General features: G+C 48.1%; 1 protein-coding gene across 6 annotated transcripts in view; it reads right to left on the bottom strand.

Annotated features, from left to right (window-relative positions):
* The window catches only part of lrrc9 (leucine rich repeat containing 9), a 389,985-nt gene that overhangs the window by 260,114 nt on the left and 113,250 nt on the right, over positions 1–16,621 (bottom strand). For all 6 annotated transcript variants that reach the window (XR_011938366.1, XM_072491694.1, XM_072491713.1 and 3 more), the window contains exons 11-12: positions 11,701–11,880; positions 1,406–1,523 (exon numbers count right to left, since the gene is read on the bottom strand). Coding sequence is in view for 5 of the 6 variants with exons in the window: in XM_072491694.1 (XP_072347795.1) it covers positions 1,406–1,523; positions 11,701–11,880 (298 nt within the window). In the remaining variant the exon portion in view is untranslated. The remainder of the gene's footprint in view (positions 1–1,405; positions 1,524–11,700; positions 11,881–16,621) is intronic.

Below are 16,621 nucleotides of genomic sequence, written 5' to 3'. Positions count from 1 at the left end.
TGCCCAGTTTATCTCAGATTACTCTGGAAGGGTAAGGTATCTCAAAAATTTGAGCACCAGGTGAAGCTAGCCATTTAACACTGCTACAATGCAGTAGCAGCACAACTGGTATTCGCCACTAACAGGTTGCTGCCGTCAAGCCAAAAGGAGGTTCTGTCTATCACTCAAATGAGTAATGTGGTATATGATTTCCAGTGCTGGTGTGATTCTCAGTATGTAGGCTGTACGTACCAAAGACTGGCACATTGTATCAAACAGCAAGACCCTTCAGCTGTTTTCAATGGACACCGTACTAATCACACCCAACCAACCTGTGGCAGTAATACTCAAAACACAGTGTCCAACATTAAATATGATTCTGCGATTGGAAACATTTGCTAAACAATCCTGAACATGCTAAAAATTATACTGGCAACCAATTTAAGAATATCAGTCAGGCTTGCAGTGTGGTTCTCTTACTTGTGCTAGAAGCTACATATATTAATACACAGGACCCCCTCATTTGCAGACAGAAAGAACATGTACACATATTGTGACAGTTTTTAACCAAATAAAATAAGCTACAGCCATGCCCTGGTTCATTCCTCAGGGCAATACCTTCACCAATCAGAGTGGGGGGAATGGGAGTTGCGAGATGTGGGTAAGGTCAATCAAGGGGCGGTTGTGTGGTTGGTCGCAGGGAGGAAATCAAGTACTCAGTGGGGGGGGTGGGATTGGGTTGTCAATTGGGGCGTGGGTCAGTCAAGGGGGTTGGGTGCGCAGCCTGGGGGTCAGGTGGTTGTGGATGGATGGGGTGATCAACATGGGGGGGGTCAGTGGGTGGGGGTCAAGTGGTCAGTCGGAGTGTGGTCAGTGAAGGAGGAGTCAAGTGGTCAGGATAGGCCGGAGTGAGTTCTGTGGGAAGTTAGGGGTGGTTTTGATTCTTCTAACATTTCCTGAGTAACTGTCACTGCAAGACAGTCAGAACCATCCAAAGTTTGTGATTTAAATCATACTGTTTCTGTTTGCAGCACAATTGCCCAACAGAAGTTTGAACCTTCCGAGCAATTGCTAGCAATCTTTCCCTGGGGACTTCCCGAGTGGGAATTGTGGGTCTTCCAGGGCATTAAAGCACCTAGTTCCTATTTTTACCAGCACAGAAGCGATGGGCTGAATGGCCTCTTTCTGCATTGTAACTTTTGTTTGGCTGTATGTCATCTTCGGGGTACCCCCAATTACGGCTTCCTGAAGCTTGGAAGTTGCAGGCCATTATTCCACTTCTCCTTCTCATCACCCCCCTCCCCCCACCCCCCATTCTTGCATTATATGAGGCAGCGAATTAAATATTTCAAACAACCATTTGTCCACACGATCTTATTCCTGAAACTTTAAGTTTTTATTTAATTTACTGAACTCAAGTACATACCCGATACACTTCTGCTTTTTTGAACCCACCCTCAAGAATCTGTAGAACTTCATTCTGTTCTGTGGATAATTCTGGATCACATACATAAAACAGGTATTCCAGATGCTTACTGTAGTTTCTAAGGGACAGAAATTGTTGATTTCAGTACACAGTCATTTATCTGAAAAAGCAATATTATTCTGTTATTAAATGAGATTTGTAGCAGGCAAATCTATGGTTAAAACCTCCAAACTCATTCAATAGACACCCAGTCAGGATTTTAGCTCTCTTTTATGTCAGCTTCGACCTAAAGTTAAAAAGTGTGGAATTAATTTTGAATAATTCTCAGTACTTTTTCCTCTTGCGCCACTACTGTTTTCACAGTTTGTATCTACAGTTTGCCAACAAACATTATAGCTGTGGTTATTGTTGGGGAAATGAGGAGAAAATGGAAGGGTGTAATTTGCACCTTTTAATCAGTTAAAAGTAGAAAAAAAAAAGTAATTAATGTAGAAGGGCTAAATTTACATGTGCACAAAAAAGAAATGGTCAATGAAAAGCACTGAAATAAGACATTATTACATGACAGAGGCCATTGTGGCTCTTTGCAGGAGCAACTCAGCTAGTTCTGCTGCCCTGCCCTTTCCTTGAAGCCATGTACAAATTTTCCCTTCAGGTGTTTGTCTAATTTCCTTTTGAAAACCATGATTTAACATGCCTCAACTACACTCGGGCTTAAAAAAGGTTGTCCTCATGTCACTATTGGTTCTCCTGCCAATAAATCGGTATCCTCTGTTCTTGATCTTTCTCTCAAGGAGAACAATTTCGCTCTGAGAAATTCATCACAATGGTTCAACAGTTCCATAACAGCATGCCCACGTGCATCCTAGATGATGGCAAATTTTCTGACCCATTCCTCCATGCCAACACCAACCATCTTCAGCATGTCTTTCTCTGCCATTTTCTCCAATGTTTTCCATGATGGTGATTGAAATTAGATATTCCATGGCTTCACGGAAAGGGCAGGGCAGCAGAACTAGCAGAGTTGCTCCTGCAAAGAGCCATGGTGGGAAACTGATCAATGTGAGATGACTCCAGGCAAAGACCAAGGTCTCTAAGGACATACAATGCAATTTCCGATGACTCTGCACTAGCTGCCGGTCCAGAGCTGACATGTAACATAGCATAGACTTGTTCGCCAATGAATGAGACAAGTTATGATCAGCACAAGAAAACCAATGTGCCAGACTGCTGCAAAAGAGTCCTGTCTCAAGTCTAGCGTTTCCATCCATGATCAGAACCTGTCAGTAGAGGATGGGTTCACTTATCTCGGCATCACACTATCTCAAGCTGTCCCTATTGATGATGAGACACATACAGGAATGGCCACGACAAAGTGTAGTCTTTTGAAGACTCTGAACATCAGTCTGGGAACAAAGAGAGGCAAGTTTGCTTCCCAAACTGAAAGCCCATACGGCAATAGTCCTGCCTACTCTGCTGTACACGTGCGAGAGATGAACTGTCAAGTGTCATGCCAAGAAGCTTAACCATTTTCACTTCAGCTGTCTTCAGAAGCTTCTCGAGATCAGATAGCAGGGCAAAATACTAGGTGCTGAGGTGCCCACCTGAGCTGGCATAGAATCATAGAATCCCTACATGCAGAAGGAAGCCATTCAGCCCATCAAGTCTGCACCGACCCTCTGAAGGAGCATCCCACTTAAGCCCAATCTCCCTCCCTATCCCCATAGTCCCACCTAACACTTGGACACTTAGGGGCAATTTAGCATGGCCAATCCACCTAACCTGTACATCTTTGGACTGTGGAAGGAAACTGGAGCACCTGGAGGAAACCCATGCAGACGTGGGGCGAAAGTGCAAATTCCATACAGACAGTGACCCGAGGTTGGAATTGAATCCGGGTCCTGGCCCTGTGAGGCAGCAGTGCTAACCACTGTGCGCGTACCGCCAAGCATCCCACCATATTGAGACGGTCACAACTGAGATGGGCTGGTCATGTAGCCAGAATACCTGATACTCGTTTACTAAAGCAAATCTTCTATTGAGCTTAAGTCTGGAGTGCACGATCATGGCAAAGGAAGTGCTAAAAGGACAATTTGAAGGCTTCATTTAAGAATTCTGATATCAACAGTCCTGGGAGAAACTTGCCCAGGCCACCACACCTGCCATAACCATAGTGTAGCTTCTTTTGAAAGCAGAGAGAAAACACAACGAAAGTATAAAGACACAGGAGGCAGAGTAGTCAAGTAAACGCTAGTTTATTCATGGTCAAAGGAAGCTGCCGTTACAATGCACACAGTATCCGTCCAGTTGGGACCACCAACATGCCAGTCCCTGTCGGCCTTTATATTAGATAATTATGAGCCCCAGCTGGGCGTCCACTAGCGGAGAAGCTCATATATATACCACAAGTTCCATAGGGAGATTTAATAGTGTATTCCCTGTGGGCCTCGTGGGGGTATTACGCCAGCCCTTCGCTGCCACCACCCCCCCCCCCCCCCCCAAAGTCCAAAAGAAGTCCCTCTTCAGTAGCCATCTGAGAAGGCCTTCTTTGCCACTTTGCACGCGGTTGTGCTTCTGCCACTGGTGGGTCTGGGTCAGGAGGCGTGTAGCGATTCGCTGATCACCGTTTCCGAGACGGATGACGGAGGGACACTGCCAGGTGTTCGACTCCGGCCCCGCATCGTCCATGAGTGCGGATGCTTCCGTGTTCATCTCCGAGCCAGAGTCAACATCATCCTGATGGTCCGGATGTTGGGCCACGGCGAGTTGCACCCCTTGATTATATAGTGGTCCCAAAGGCAGTGGAGGTACAGACATCTCTGGTGCAATTTCCTCTGAGGTGGGCCCTCTGCCCTTGAGGTGGTGTTTACATACGGTCTTCTCTCAGGTTCTGACCATGTTTTCTCCAACTCAATTCCTTGGAGCCAATGGACACAATCATTGAAATTCAGGAAACATCTCCCAGATGTCTTATGGTCATGATAATTCCGCCAAGGCTTGAAAACGTCAGACTCAAGCGGGCTCGGAGGGGCCGGTCCATCAATAGCTCTGCCGGCACTACCCCCGTCGTGACATACGGCATAGTCCAGTAATGTAACAGGAAGCTCACTAGTCATGTATCCAGACATAGAACATAGAACATAGAAAATACAGCACAGAACAGGCCCTTCGGCCCACGATGTTGTGCCGAACCTTTGTCCTAGATTAATCATAGATTATCATTGAATTTACAGTGCAGAAGGAGGCCATTCGGCCCTTTGAGTCTGCACCGGCTCTTGGAAAGAGCACCCTACCCAAACTCAACACCTCCACCCAACACCAAGGGCAATTTGGACATTAAGGGCAATTTATCATTGGCCAATTCACCTAACCCGCACATCTTTGGATTGTGGGAGGAAACCGGAGCACCCGGAGGAAACCCACGCAGACACGGGGAGGACGTGCAGACTCCGCACAAACAGTGACCCAAGCCGAAATCGAACCTGGGACCCTGGAGCTGTGAAGCAATTGTGCTATCCACAATGCTACCGTGCTGCCCTTGAGAACAAATAAATCTACACTATATCATTTAACCGTAATCCATGTACCTATCCAATAGCTGCTTGAAGGTCCCTAATGTTTCCGACTCAACTACTTCCACAGGCAGTGCATTCCATGCCCCCACTACTCTCTGGGTAAAGAACCTACCTCTGATATCCCTCCTATATCTTCCACCTTTCACCTTAAATTTATGTCCCCTTGTAATGGTTTGTTCCACCCGGGGAAAAAGTCTCTGACTGTCTACTCTATCTATTCCCCTGATCACCTTATAAACCTCTATCAAGTCGCCCCTCATCCTTCTCCGTTCTAATGAGAAAAGGCCTAGCACCCTCAACCTTTCCTCGTAAGACCTACTCTCCATTCCAGGCAACATCCTGGTAAATCTTCTTTGCACCTTTTCCAAAGCTTCCACATCCTTCCTAAAATGAGGCGACCAGAACTGTACACAGTACTCCAAATGTGGCCTTACCAAAGTTTTGTACAGCTGCATCATCACCTCACGGCTCTTAAATTCAATCCCTCAGACATTCAGTGGACTGCTTCCACATGCATCATCTAAATGTTTGAACCACCTGCTCTGTCAAGCCATCAGAGGACAGGTGGCACGGGGTGGTCTGGATGTGCCTATCCCATCGGCATGCATACATGCTAAGAACTCCTCGCTCATGAATGGGGTCCCGTTATCTGTGACTAGTATCTCTGGTATCCCGTGGGTATTAAACGCATGCCGTAATTTTTTAATAATGGCTCTCAAGGTGGTGGAGGTTATCTGATGCACATCCAGCTGATGTGTTAGGCAGGTCGGTTCGGTGTGGACTGCACTTGATGCAGCGATGCGAGAAACAGACCTCTAACACTGTAGAAGATCCAACACGGTTTTATTGAACGATAGAACTAACATACATATTTAACTGTGGGTCGACACTATACTGAACTGACTGGAGACCTTGTACTAATCTGACCAGACTTAGTAGCTACTGCATGGTGTTTGCACTGTGCTAGCTTGTTGTCTCTGACTGTCTCAGTAGCTGGGTCGAGAGAGAGCTGGAAACCTAGCGCCCTCTGGCTTTATAGTGGTGGTGTCCTGTCTGGTGATTGGCTACACTGTGCTGTGTGCTTACTGGTCATCCTGTGTGTCAATCACTGCCTGTCTGCACTTCATTATATACATGCGTGGATATTATGACACCAGCCACTTCGTGTGGGTGTATACAAGGACCAGAAACATGGAACCCACAATAGGTCCAGCAAAGTCAGCATGTAAAGTCACCCACAGGCGGCCTGGCCATTCCGAGGGATGAAGCGAGGCCAACGGAGGGAGCTTCTGGTGCTGCTAAAGTGCTGGGCACCTTTTTACCACACTCTTGATGTCGCCATTGATCCTTGGCCACCAGATAAATCTCCTCATCAGCATCTTCATCTTCGAATCCCCTGGGTGTCCACTATGCAAGACCTGTAGGTTCAACTCTTGACCTGGCCACGGGATGACCATGCGTGTTTCCCATAGGAGGATGCATTTCTCCACACTAAGCCCCTGCTGCTTCAGAATGTAGGGCTGCCCAGGGGGCGGGTTCCCTGTAATCTCTGTGGCAAAGTTTCCCCAGTGTGGGAATCTCTCTTCGTCCACGTATGAATCTGTGCAGCTGTCACTGGCAGCGCATTCATGAAGTTGAGTGTCGCCATTACTTTGTCTGTCACTGGAAGAGAGGCAGGTTCACAGGCAGTGGGAGACGACTGAGGGCGTCAGCATGTGCTATTTGCAACCCCGGGCGATGCTGAAACGCCGCTAGTAATAAGGAGCAGTGCTGGATTCAGGCCGAGGCCAAGGGGACTCCCGTTGTCCTCCTTGAACGGATCAAGCAAAGGTTTATGAAATGAAAATTAAATTAAATTAAATGAAAATCGCTTATTGTCACAATTAGGCTTCAAATGAAGTTACTGTGAAAAGCCCCTAGTCGCCACATTCCGGCGCCTGTTCGGGGAGACTGTTACGGGAATTGAACCGTACTGCTGGCCTGCCTTGGTCTGCTTTCAAAGCCAGCGATTTAGCCCTGTGCTAAACAGCCGGGATGATGAAAAAAATGCTGCAAGTAGACATACTGATTACATTTTTTCACTGCATATATCATGGACAGGCCTTCTTTCTCTCTCTGGGTGTAGCAGCACTCTGCATCTGCCAGAGTTCTGGAAGAGAACGCTATAGGGTGTTCCATGCCATCGTCCCATTGATGGCATATGGGGTGGCATCACACGTGATGACGAGCAGCCAGGAAGGATCATAATGGGTCAACAGCTGGGAGGATAACAGCGGTCTCTTCATCCTAGCAAATGCCTTCTCTTGTGGAGCACCCCGAGGCCACTTTTGATTCTTCTTTAATAAGGCACGAAGAGTTGCCAGCAGGGTGGCCAAATTCAGGATAAACTTCCCATAATAATCTATGAGCCCCAAAAAGTACCTCAATTTGCCCATGTTTTCTGGTGTCGGAGCCCTACTTTATGGCCTTTTCGTCCACTGGGTGCAAGCCACTTTTGTCCATGCGGCAGCCCAGATTGCCTTCGACTGAAAGACACATTTGCCTCTCTTCAGGCAGACACCCGCTTGGGTGAATTGCCCAGATTGTCTAAATGCTCCTTCTCAGTGCCCTTGTAATGAGCATGTCATCCAGGCATACTGCTACTTTGGAGGATGCGTTCCATTGCTCTCTTGGAATGTTGCACAAGCAGAAGAGACCCCCGAAGGGGAGTCGAGTATACTCATATAGACCCCTGTGGGTATTTATGGTCATGTACTCTCAAGATGTGATGTGCAGTTCCAACTGGAGCTATGCGTTTCTCAGATCCAGTTTTGTAAACGAGTGGCCCTCAGCCAGTTTCACGTACAAATCCTCCACACGCGGCATGGGATATAGGTCCAGATGGGAGGCTGTTCACAGTCATTTTATAATCACTGCAGGAGCAAATCGAATTATCCGACTTCAACACCGGGCATTCCCGATGGCGGAAATTAATGCGCAACAGCCTCAGCGGCCGGCTTTTAAAAATGTCGGCTGCAACCGGCTTTAAAAATGACAGCCGCGATAGGCTTTCAGAATGCAGGCGCACTGCGCATTCGTGTCCGCTCATCAGTGCGCATGCCCAGAGTCTAGCAAGAAACACCACCTCGTCCTCACGTCAGCGCGCTAACCCAGGAGAAGTTTTAAAAAAAATTCAATGCAGTCTTCCTGCCTGAAACGACGGCAGAGAACAAGTCATGTGCTCTGGGTGCGATTGCGATTCCTCCATTTTGTCAGCAGCAAACAAGCAACAGGACTGTAAAATTTAAAATGGATTGCTTTGTAATAAAGAAGAGAGGGCCAGAGACACAAACAGGCCAGGATCTCGCAACTAAATCTGCTGGAGAGAGTGGCTCAGGAGAATCCACAACAGGACAAAGCGGTGCTGGTGTGAGCTGTTCAGGAGAATCCACAACAGGACAAAGCAGTGGTGGTGTGAGATCCAGGACCGCTGATGAACAACCCATACAGAAATGTAACATTGAATGACAAAGCAAGTGAGATTGTGTGGACCAAGCAGGCTCACCTGTCGTATTAAAAGGTAAGCGAAAATGGTGGGTCACGATAGTCGGCCGGCAAGGGTTGACCGGTTGGTAAAAATGGGTCCCCGGAAAAAAAGTTTGAAAAACACTGGTGTAGGGGACCGGTTGTGCTCTGACGTATTTGGGCTGGGCCTCCAGGTTGACATAAATGCGCACTTTGGCCCCTTTTATTTTACCCAGGTCCTCCTGGAATACTTCCTCCTGGAATATTTCCAGATACCTCTTGAGGACCTTGTAGAAGCGGTTGGTGTCCATCGGAAAATCTGCTGCCAGTCAAAGTGGAGCATTTGCAGCCAATCACAACCCAACAGATTGGATCCCGGTCCCTGTACCACTATTAGCGGCAGACAGACTGTCTGCTGCCCGTGGGTCACTGAGGTCACGGTGGTTCCAAAAATGTTCAGGGGTTCCCCGGTATATGGTGCCACTTTGGCCTTGATATCGTGCAGACTTAATGGCCTGATTCCGGTGTGAAACCAGCAGAAGGTCTGCTGACTGATAGCGCCCCTGTGTCTATCTCCATTAGTAGAAGGTGTCTATTTACCTACAGTTTGATCTGAATCGGTGCCACTTTAGGGGTTGTGATACAATTCAGCTGTAACTAGTATCCTCCTCCGGGTGGGCCACATGCAAGGGTCTGGCTTGAGGTGACCTTATTGTCTGCCTAGGGCGGCATGTTCTTTGCCGATTCTGCTGGCCTTGGCTGCCGTGCTTGGCAATGTCGCTGGTACTCGCCGTTGTCCTCTGGGGAGGTATAATGAGGTGCCACTTGGCCATCAAGTTCGGACGCGATATTGCACAGGTGGTTGCTGTTTTGGTCATGATCTGCTCATAAGAGCACTGCCCTGGGAGGGCGCTGCATTTCTGTACGGGGGTCAACCAACACTATGGACACTATAGCCAACAGACCTTTGGAGTTCCTAAACCCCCTTCTCACAGGACAGGGCTAGCTCGATGGCTCTCTTCAAGTCCAGTAGGCTCTGCCATCAACTTTCTCTGAGTGGCCACATTATTAATCCCACACAGCAAACAGTCCCTTAACATCTCCGAAAAGGATGGACCAAACTTGCAATGCTCAGCCAGCCTTTGGGGTAAAGAACAAAGAACAAAGAAAAGTACAGCACAGGAACAGGCCCTTCGGCCCTCCAAGCCCGTGCCGACCATGCTGCCCGACTAAACTACAATCTTCTACACTTCCTGGGTCCGTAACCCTCTATTCCCATCCTATTCATGTATTTGTCAAGATGCCCCTTAAATGTCACTACCGTCCCTGCTTCCACCACCTCCTCCGGCAGCGAGTTCCAGGCACCCACTACCCATTGTGTAAAACACTTGCCTCGTACATCTCCTCTAAATCTAGTGTTAGAGTTAGGTAGAGTCAGAAAGTCTGTAACTGACTCCCCTGGAGTCCACACAGAGCTGTATTGAATTAGTACCGTTGCATAATCATAGACAGTTTTGTTCATAATGGTTAGATATCAATTCCACCATTTCACCAAAGGACTTTGAAACGGGGCAGTCGGGTACGTAAGTTTTTAATTATGCCGAAGGTTGGGGCCCCGCAGGCAGTCAGGAGGATTACATTCTGTCGGTCCTCTCCACCGGTGTTGTTAGCCTGGAAAAAGTACCTCATTCGCTCAGCGTATTCGGCCCAATCTTCCAGGTCTGCATCGAAGGCCACTAACTTTCCAAAGCGCGGCATTTTTCAAAATTCTGTCAAACAGTGCATGGCAATATCCCGGTGCGGCTGGAACACCCTGACTCTTAATCACAGTTTTTCACCCTGTCGCCAGTATGAAGACCAGGAGGCCAAGTAGTTTATTCACGGCCAAAAGAAACTACAGCTACAGCGTAAAATACACTCTGCATCAGTTCAGTCGGGACTACCATCATGCCGGTCCCTGTCCAGGCCGGCCTTTATGCAAGATAATTATGAGCCCCAGCTGGGTGGGACTCTGCCCACTAGCGGGGAAACACGTATTCCACGAGTCCCGTGGGGAGATTGATTAGGTTATCCCTGTGGGCCTCATGAGGGTTATTAGAGAAAAAATCCTGAGCCATCAACTTGCCCAAAACTCTCAATCTATGCTATCCTGTCCTATTTACAGCAAAACTTTCCAGGTGCAGATCAGCCTTAGCAGTCACCAAAACCTAAGCAAACACCCCAGATAATAAACATGGTCACATTCACCTGGAAGGACAGTTATTAAAGGCATCTTAGTCTGCTTACACTGTAAAAAAAACATTGGGCGCGATTCTCCAAAATGGAGACTATGTGTTTGCGCCGTCGTGAACACCGTTGCGTTTCACAACGGCACGAACAGGGCCCGGGCACAACCTATTCTGGCCATAGACAGGGGGCAGCCCCTCACCAACATGGCGCCAGTGTTCTGGGGAGGTAGGCCCGATCGGTGGGCCCCGATCGCGGGCCAGGCCCCATCGGATGCCCCCCCCCCCCCCCCCCCCGGTGAAGGAGCCCCCTCCCTGCCCCACAGGCCGCCCCCCCAGCGTTCCCGCAGGGTTCCCGCCGGCAGCGACCAGGGGTGGACGGCGCCGGCGGGAACCTGTCGTGTCGTAGTGGCCGCTCGGCCCATCAGGGCCGGAGAACAGTGGGGGCCTGTGTGAAGCGCCTTGATTGCCCTCTCGGCGGATTCTCCGAAGTGCGCGGTGCAGACCACGATGAAGCTGTTCCCGCCGGTTGGGAGAACGGCATCGGACCAGCGTCGCATGGGAAAATGGCGTAAACATCGATTCTCCGGTACAGCGCGGCATGGGAGAATTGCGCCCATAGAATATGTAGATAAAAGAAAATTATTGCAAATCTGAAACAGAAACAGAAAATGCTGGAAAATCTCAGCAGGTCTGACAGCGTCTGTGGCGAGAGAACAGAGCTCACATTTTGAGCCTGGATTACTCTTTGGCAGAGCTGTAGTATCTTTGTATGTGTTTCTTTGCAACACAATAGTGACTACACTTCGGAATGACATCATTGGCTGTAAAACGCTTTGTGGTATTGCGAGGCTGTGAAAGCCGAAGTTCTTTCTCAGAGTGATGTGTTGTGAATTGCTTTGTTCTAATTTAGATGGGGGTTTCTGCAAAGCAACTTTGTTAGGGATGTAATTAAAAGGTTTACTCAGAAAAACATGGAAATATAACTCACTCTGATTTGTATGTGGATCCTTCTTTGCTTAAAATAGATTGGATCTTATCCTCATATTTCAGTCTTAGCATTCGATTGTGAACTCTGATTATGCGATTTATTTTTAACCCCGTCACTCCAAGTTTTTTGAAGTCCCAAGCACAAAATCGAGATAAGATCACATCATAGCAGGAAGTGAACCTGTCAAGAGGAGGAAATTATATTTGTTTATATCTTCACGCATTTGTTCCAAGTTTACTCATTCAAACCCTTTTTAAAAAAATCTTTTATTGGCATTTTTGACATTATGTACATTGACATTCGTGTTTATTTATTGTACAGTGTAAAGGAAAATAAAGGCTTTTGTCTTACGTAACTTTATTTACAGATTGCTTCTGTCTAGTTTAGCGTGTCCTCCCCCCCCCCCCCCCCCCACCCCCCACAGCACCCCTTTCCCTAACCCCTCCCCGTCTCCCCCCTTGCCATCTTCCCTGGTCGATCGGGGGTGCGCTTTCCCTTCTCCTTGCTCCCCCCGCTTTGACGCCCACCTTTCTCTTCTCCCTTTGTCGGCTTCATCGTGTTTTTTCTTGTGGATGAGTGGGGGGGGGGCGGGTTTTGACCCCCCCAGTGTTGTTCCTCTTTGTCCGTCTCAGACTCTGCCTTCTTTTCCCCCCCTCCCCCCTGGGTTGTGCGCCCCTGGCATTCCTCGTCTTTTGTTTTTTCCATCTCTAATCCTTCCAGTTTCCCCCTCTACTGGCTGTTGTTCGCCTCAAACAGGTTTTGGAACATACTGACAAATTGCCCCCATGCAGTAAGGAACTTCCTCCAACACTCGGAGAAATTCCGTAAGATCAGCTAGCCAGGCTGCAGCTGTGGGTGGTGCTGCTGATTGCAGGATTCTCCGGCGTGCGATTAGGGAAGCGAAAGCTAGGCCGTCGGCCCTCTTCCCCATGTGTAGCTCTGGCTGCTCTGATACCCCGAAGATTGCCACATTTGGGCATGGCTTCACCCTCACAACCATGGACATTGCCTCGGAGAAGGTTGTCCAGAACCCAGCAAGTTTGGGACATGCCCAGAACGTGTGGGTGATGTTGGCCGCACTAGCACCACTCACATTTGTCCTCCACCTCCGGGAAGTACCTGCTCATTCGGGTTCTGGTCAGGTGTGCACCACTTTGCGTACCACTTTGAACTGCATGAAGCCGAGTCTTGTGCAGGACGAGGTGGAGTTGGCCCTCTCAGTGATTGGCACCAGAGTCCCCACCCCACTTCTGTCCTCAGTTCGCCCTCCCATTTCCGTCTGGTCTCATCCAGTGGTGTTCTGGCTATGTCCAGTAGCTGTCCGTATATCTTCCTTACTGTCCGTGGTCAACAGGTCCTCTAATAGTGTGCTCTCCGGGGCATCCTACTGTCTCTTTGCGGAAGAAGTGTTTTATTTGTAAGTGTCTCATTTCCTGTCCTGCCGGCAGTTCCCATTCCTCCATCAGTTTGTTCAAGGTCACTAGTCTGTACCCTACGTAGAAATCCCTTACTGGCAGCATTCCCCCGTCCTGTCTCCATTTTTTAAACGTTGTGTCTAGCATGGCTGGCGTGAACCTGTGGTCACCGCAGATGGGGGCCATTTTGGTCAGCCCGAAGTTGGCCCCACATTTTCAGGGGCTCGATGTGTATTTCACCGAGGCGGATGGGAATGCTGCCGTGGCCAGGGCCCGGAGGGTGGTTCCCTTGCAGGAGGCCTCCTCTATCTGTACCCACTCCGAGTTGAGTTTTTGCAACACTCTTTCCGCTGTTGCTGCCCAGTGGTAATATTGCAGGTTTTGCAGTGCCAGGCCTCCCTTAATTTTCCTCCTTTGCAGTGTTGATTTGGGGACTCTTGGATTCTTGCCCTCCCCACACAAATGCCATAATTAAATTATCTAGGTTCTGGGCGTAGGAACCTCGGCAGCACGTTCATTTTGATCGTCTGCACTCTCCCCGGAAGGGAGAGTGGGAGTGCGTCCCACCTCTGTAGGTCCTTTTTGACTTCCTCCACCAGGCTGGTCACATTCCATTTGTGGATCTGTGTCCAGTTTCTGGCTATTTGGAACCCCAGGTATCGGAATCTGATTTTGGCTATTTTGAACGGGAGTCGCTCCAGCTCTGTCCCTCCCCCATTTGGGTTCACTGGGAATGCCTCACTTTTGCCCAGGTTGAGTTGTAACCTGAGAAGGTTGCAAACTCTTTTAGGATCTGCATGATTGCTTTCAGTCCTTCCTGTGGCTTTGAGAGGTACAGGAACAGGTCATTTGCATAGAATGAGACTCTGTGCTCTTTGTCTCCTCTTTGGATGCCCTTCCAGTTTTTCGTGCCCCGTAGGGCTATCGGCAGGGGTTTGATTGCTAATGCAAACAGGAGCGGGGACAATGGGCATCCCTGTCTTGTGCCTCTTTGTAGCTGGCAGTATTCAGAGCTGGTGGTGTTGGTTCGAATGCTCGCCTTGGGAGCTTTGCACAGGGCTCTCACCCAGGCGGTGAATCCTGCTCCTAGCCTAAACTGTTCCAGTACCTCAGGAGATATTGAAGTTGGGGGGGGGGGGGGGGGGGGGGGGGGTGGTATTGTTACGTTCATCGCCCGCCTGATGTTCGCAGTGAGTTGCCTACCCTCGGCAAAACCCGTTTGGTCTTCAGCGACCACCTCCAGTACAGCTTTCTCCATCCTTTTAGCCAGGACCTTTGCGTATATTTTTGCATCCACATTCAGCAGCGAAATGGGTCTATATGATCCATATTCCGTCAGGTCTTTGTCTTTATTGAGTACCAATGAGATTGTGGCCTGTGCTAGCGGGGGAGGCAAAGTGCCCCTTGCTAGCGATACTCATTCAAACCTGTGCTACCATAAAATAATTTCAAAATATGCCACAGACATTTTTTGCAGAACAATTTGAATTTGAAACACAGGAAACTAATTCTTCCTTGGAAATTTTGAAATTGTAAAATTCTGCCTTACAAGAAAAAGCATCTTGCCTGTACAATATTTAACTAAATTATATATGCATCGATTGATATAAATAAATGCCTTCTATGTCTTGCATGACTGGCACTTAAAAGCTGTTTTAATATTATGCTTCATGCAATACTACGGCAACCATCTACTGACAGACGAGTCTCATAAAGCTCCAGAAAAACTTGTCAGCTTAATGAAACTCTTTTTTGAAAATCAAGACTTCACGTTGGATTTGATAATTTTATTCTGTCCCAGAGCCAGGTGACACTAGCACAACAATACATAAACAAAAATGTGACAGATGGGAAATGTCAAAATAGCAAATGCTCATTGAGTAAAAAATCTTGCCTCAAATGAAATAAAGCAACAAATCACAAATCTTTAATAAAATTGGACAAGTGGTTAAACAATTGATGATAAATTTCAAAGTTACAAATAAAACTGCAAAAAGCAAACTACCAATAATCTGCAAATAGTAAAACGGCAAAAAAATGGGCTCGGTCCATCGGCCACGCTGCGCCCAAAAAGCAGCTCACCACGGCATAGCGTCGCTGATAAAAGCCGGAGACCCTGCTCCTGGGATCTACCCAGCTTGCAACGCTTCGCAAGGTCTAACGCAATCTTCCAAGATGTTGTGATGTAAATCCCACTCATTGTGGACAGGATCACTTATTAGCAAATCTGTATATTAAAGCGAGACAGCTAGCCTCACTTTAATGTGTAGATTCCCGAGTTACTCGAGGCGTGGGATCTATCCCCTTCCCGTGGAGGACTTGGGTGAGCACTCTGAGGCCCCCAGGTGCATGCCCTTTGGGCAGAGTGGTACCCTGGCATTGCTAGTGCCACCTGGGCACCCTGCACTGCCAGCTGGTGTCTGCTTCCTATACGTCTTTGCTGATGATCGAGAGGAGTCTGACGAGGCAGTAATCGGCTGGATTAGATTTCTGCTTTTTGTGAATAGGGCATACTTGGACAATTTGGCAGTGCCAGGCTGGCACCCAGGTGGCACTGTCAGGGTGCCCAAGTTGGACTGCCAAGGTGCCCAGGTTGCACTGCCAGCTGGCAAGGTGCCAGGTTGGCACTGCCAAATTGCCTAAGTATGCCCTATCCACAAAAAGCATAAACCTAATCCAGCCGATTACTGCCTCATCAGACTCCTCTCGATCATCAGCAAAGACTTGTGTAGGAAGCGGCCACCAGCACTTCAATGCACCATTAACATGGAGGTATATCGGCTAGAATTGTCAGTACCTAATTGAACTTTGTGCCCCAATGTTCCCGTATAAGTATGTTTAATTATTTTATTGCCCATCTGTAACATGAGGACTTTTGTTCAAAGGATACATTCTGTTTTATATTCAAAGGAGAGATAGGTGGGCAATGCAGATAGGTCGTGCCTTCAAAAGGCTGTTAAGGAAGATGATTTTGACCAGGCAGGCAATCTACATAACTGATACAAATATAAATACTGCACATGAAGGAATCTGAAATAAAAACAGAAAATGATGTAAATACTCAACAGGTCTAACAGAGTTAATATTCCAGGTGGGTGACCTTTCATTTAATTCACAGACCGGAAATGTTAACTCTGTTTGCTCCCCACCAATACCGCTGGACCTGTTAAGTATTTCCAGCATTTCTTTTGTTTTTGTAAGAATTATGTGTTTTCAGGAGTTTGAAGGAGGTGGAAGCATCATCACAGTATGCACTGGTAGCTCTTCCATTAACACTTGCCACATGAAGGGGCAGCACGGTAGCCTTGTGGATAGCACAATTGCTTCACAGCTCCAGGGTCCCAGGTTCGATTCTGGCTTGGGTCACTGTCTGTGCGGAGTCTGCACATCCTCCCCGTGTGTGCGTGGGTTTCCTCCGGGTGCTCCGGTTTCCTCCCACAGTCCAAAGATGTGCGGGTTAGGTGGATTGGCCATGATAAATTGCCCTTAGTGTCCAAAATTACCCT

Source organism: Scyliorhinus torazame, chromosome 2, assembly GCF_047496885.1.
Source record: "Scyliorhinus torazame isolate Kashiwa2021f chromosome 2, sScyTor2.1, whole genome shotgun sequence".
NCBI lineage: Eukaryota > Metazoa > Chordata > Chondrichthyes > Carcharhiniformes > Scyliorhinidae > Scyliorhinus > Scyliorhinus torazame.
Note: the sequence above shows the minus strand (reverse complement) of the source record. Positions and strands in the feature narration are given on the sequence as shown.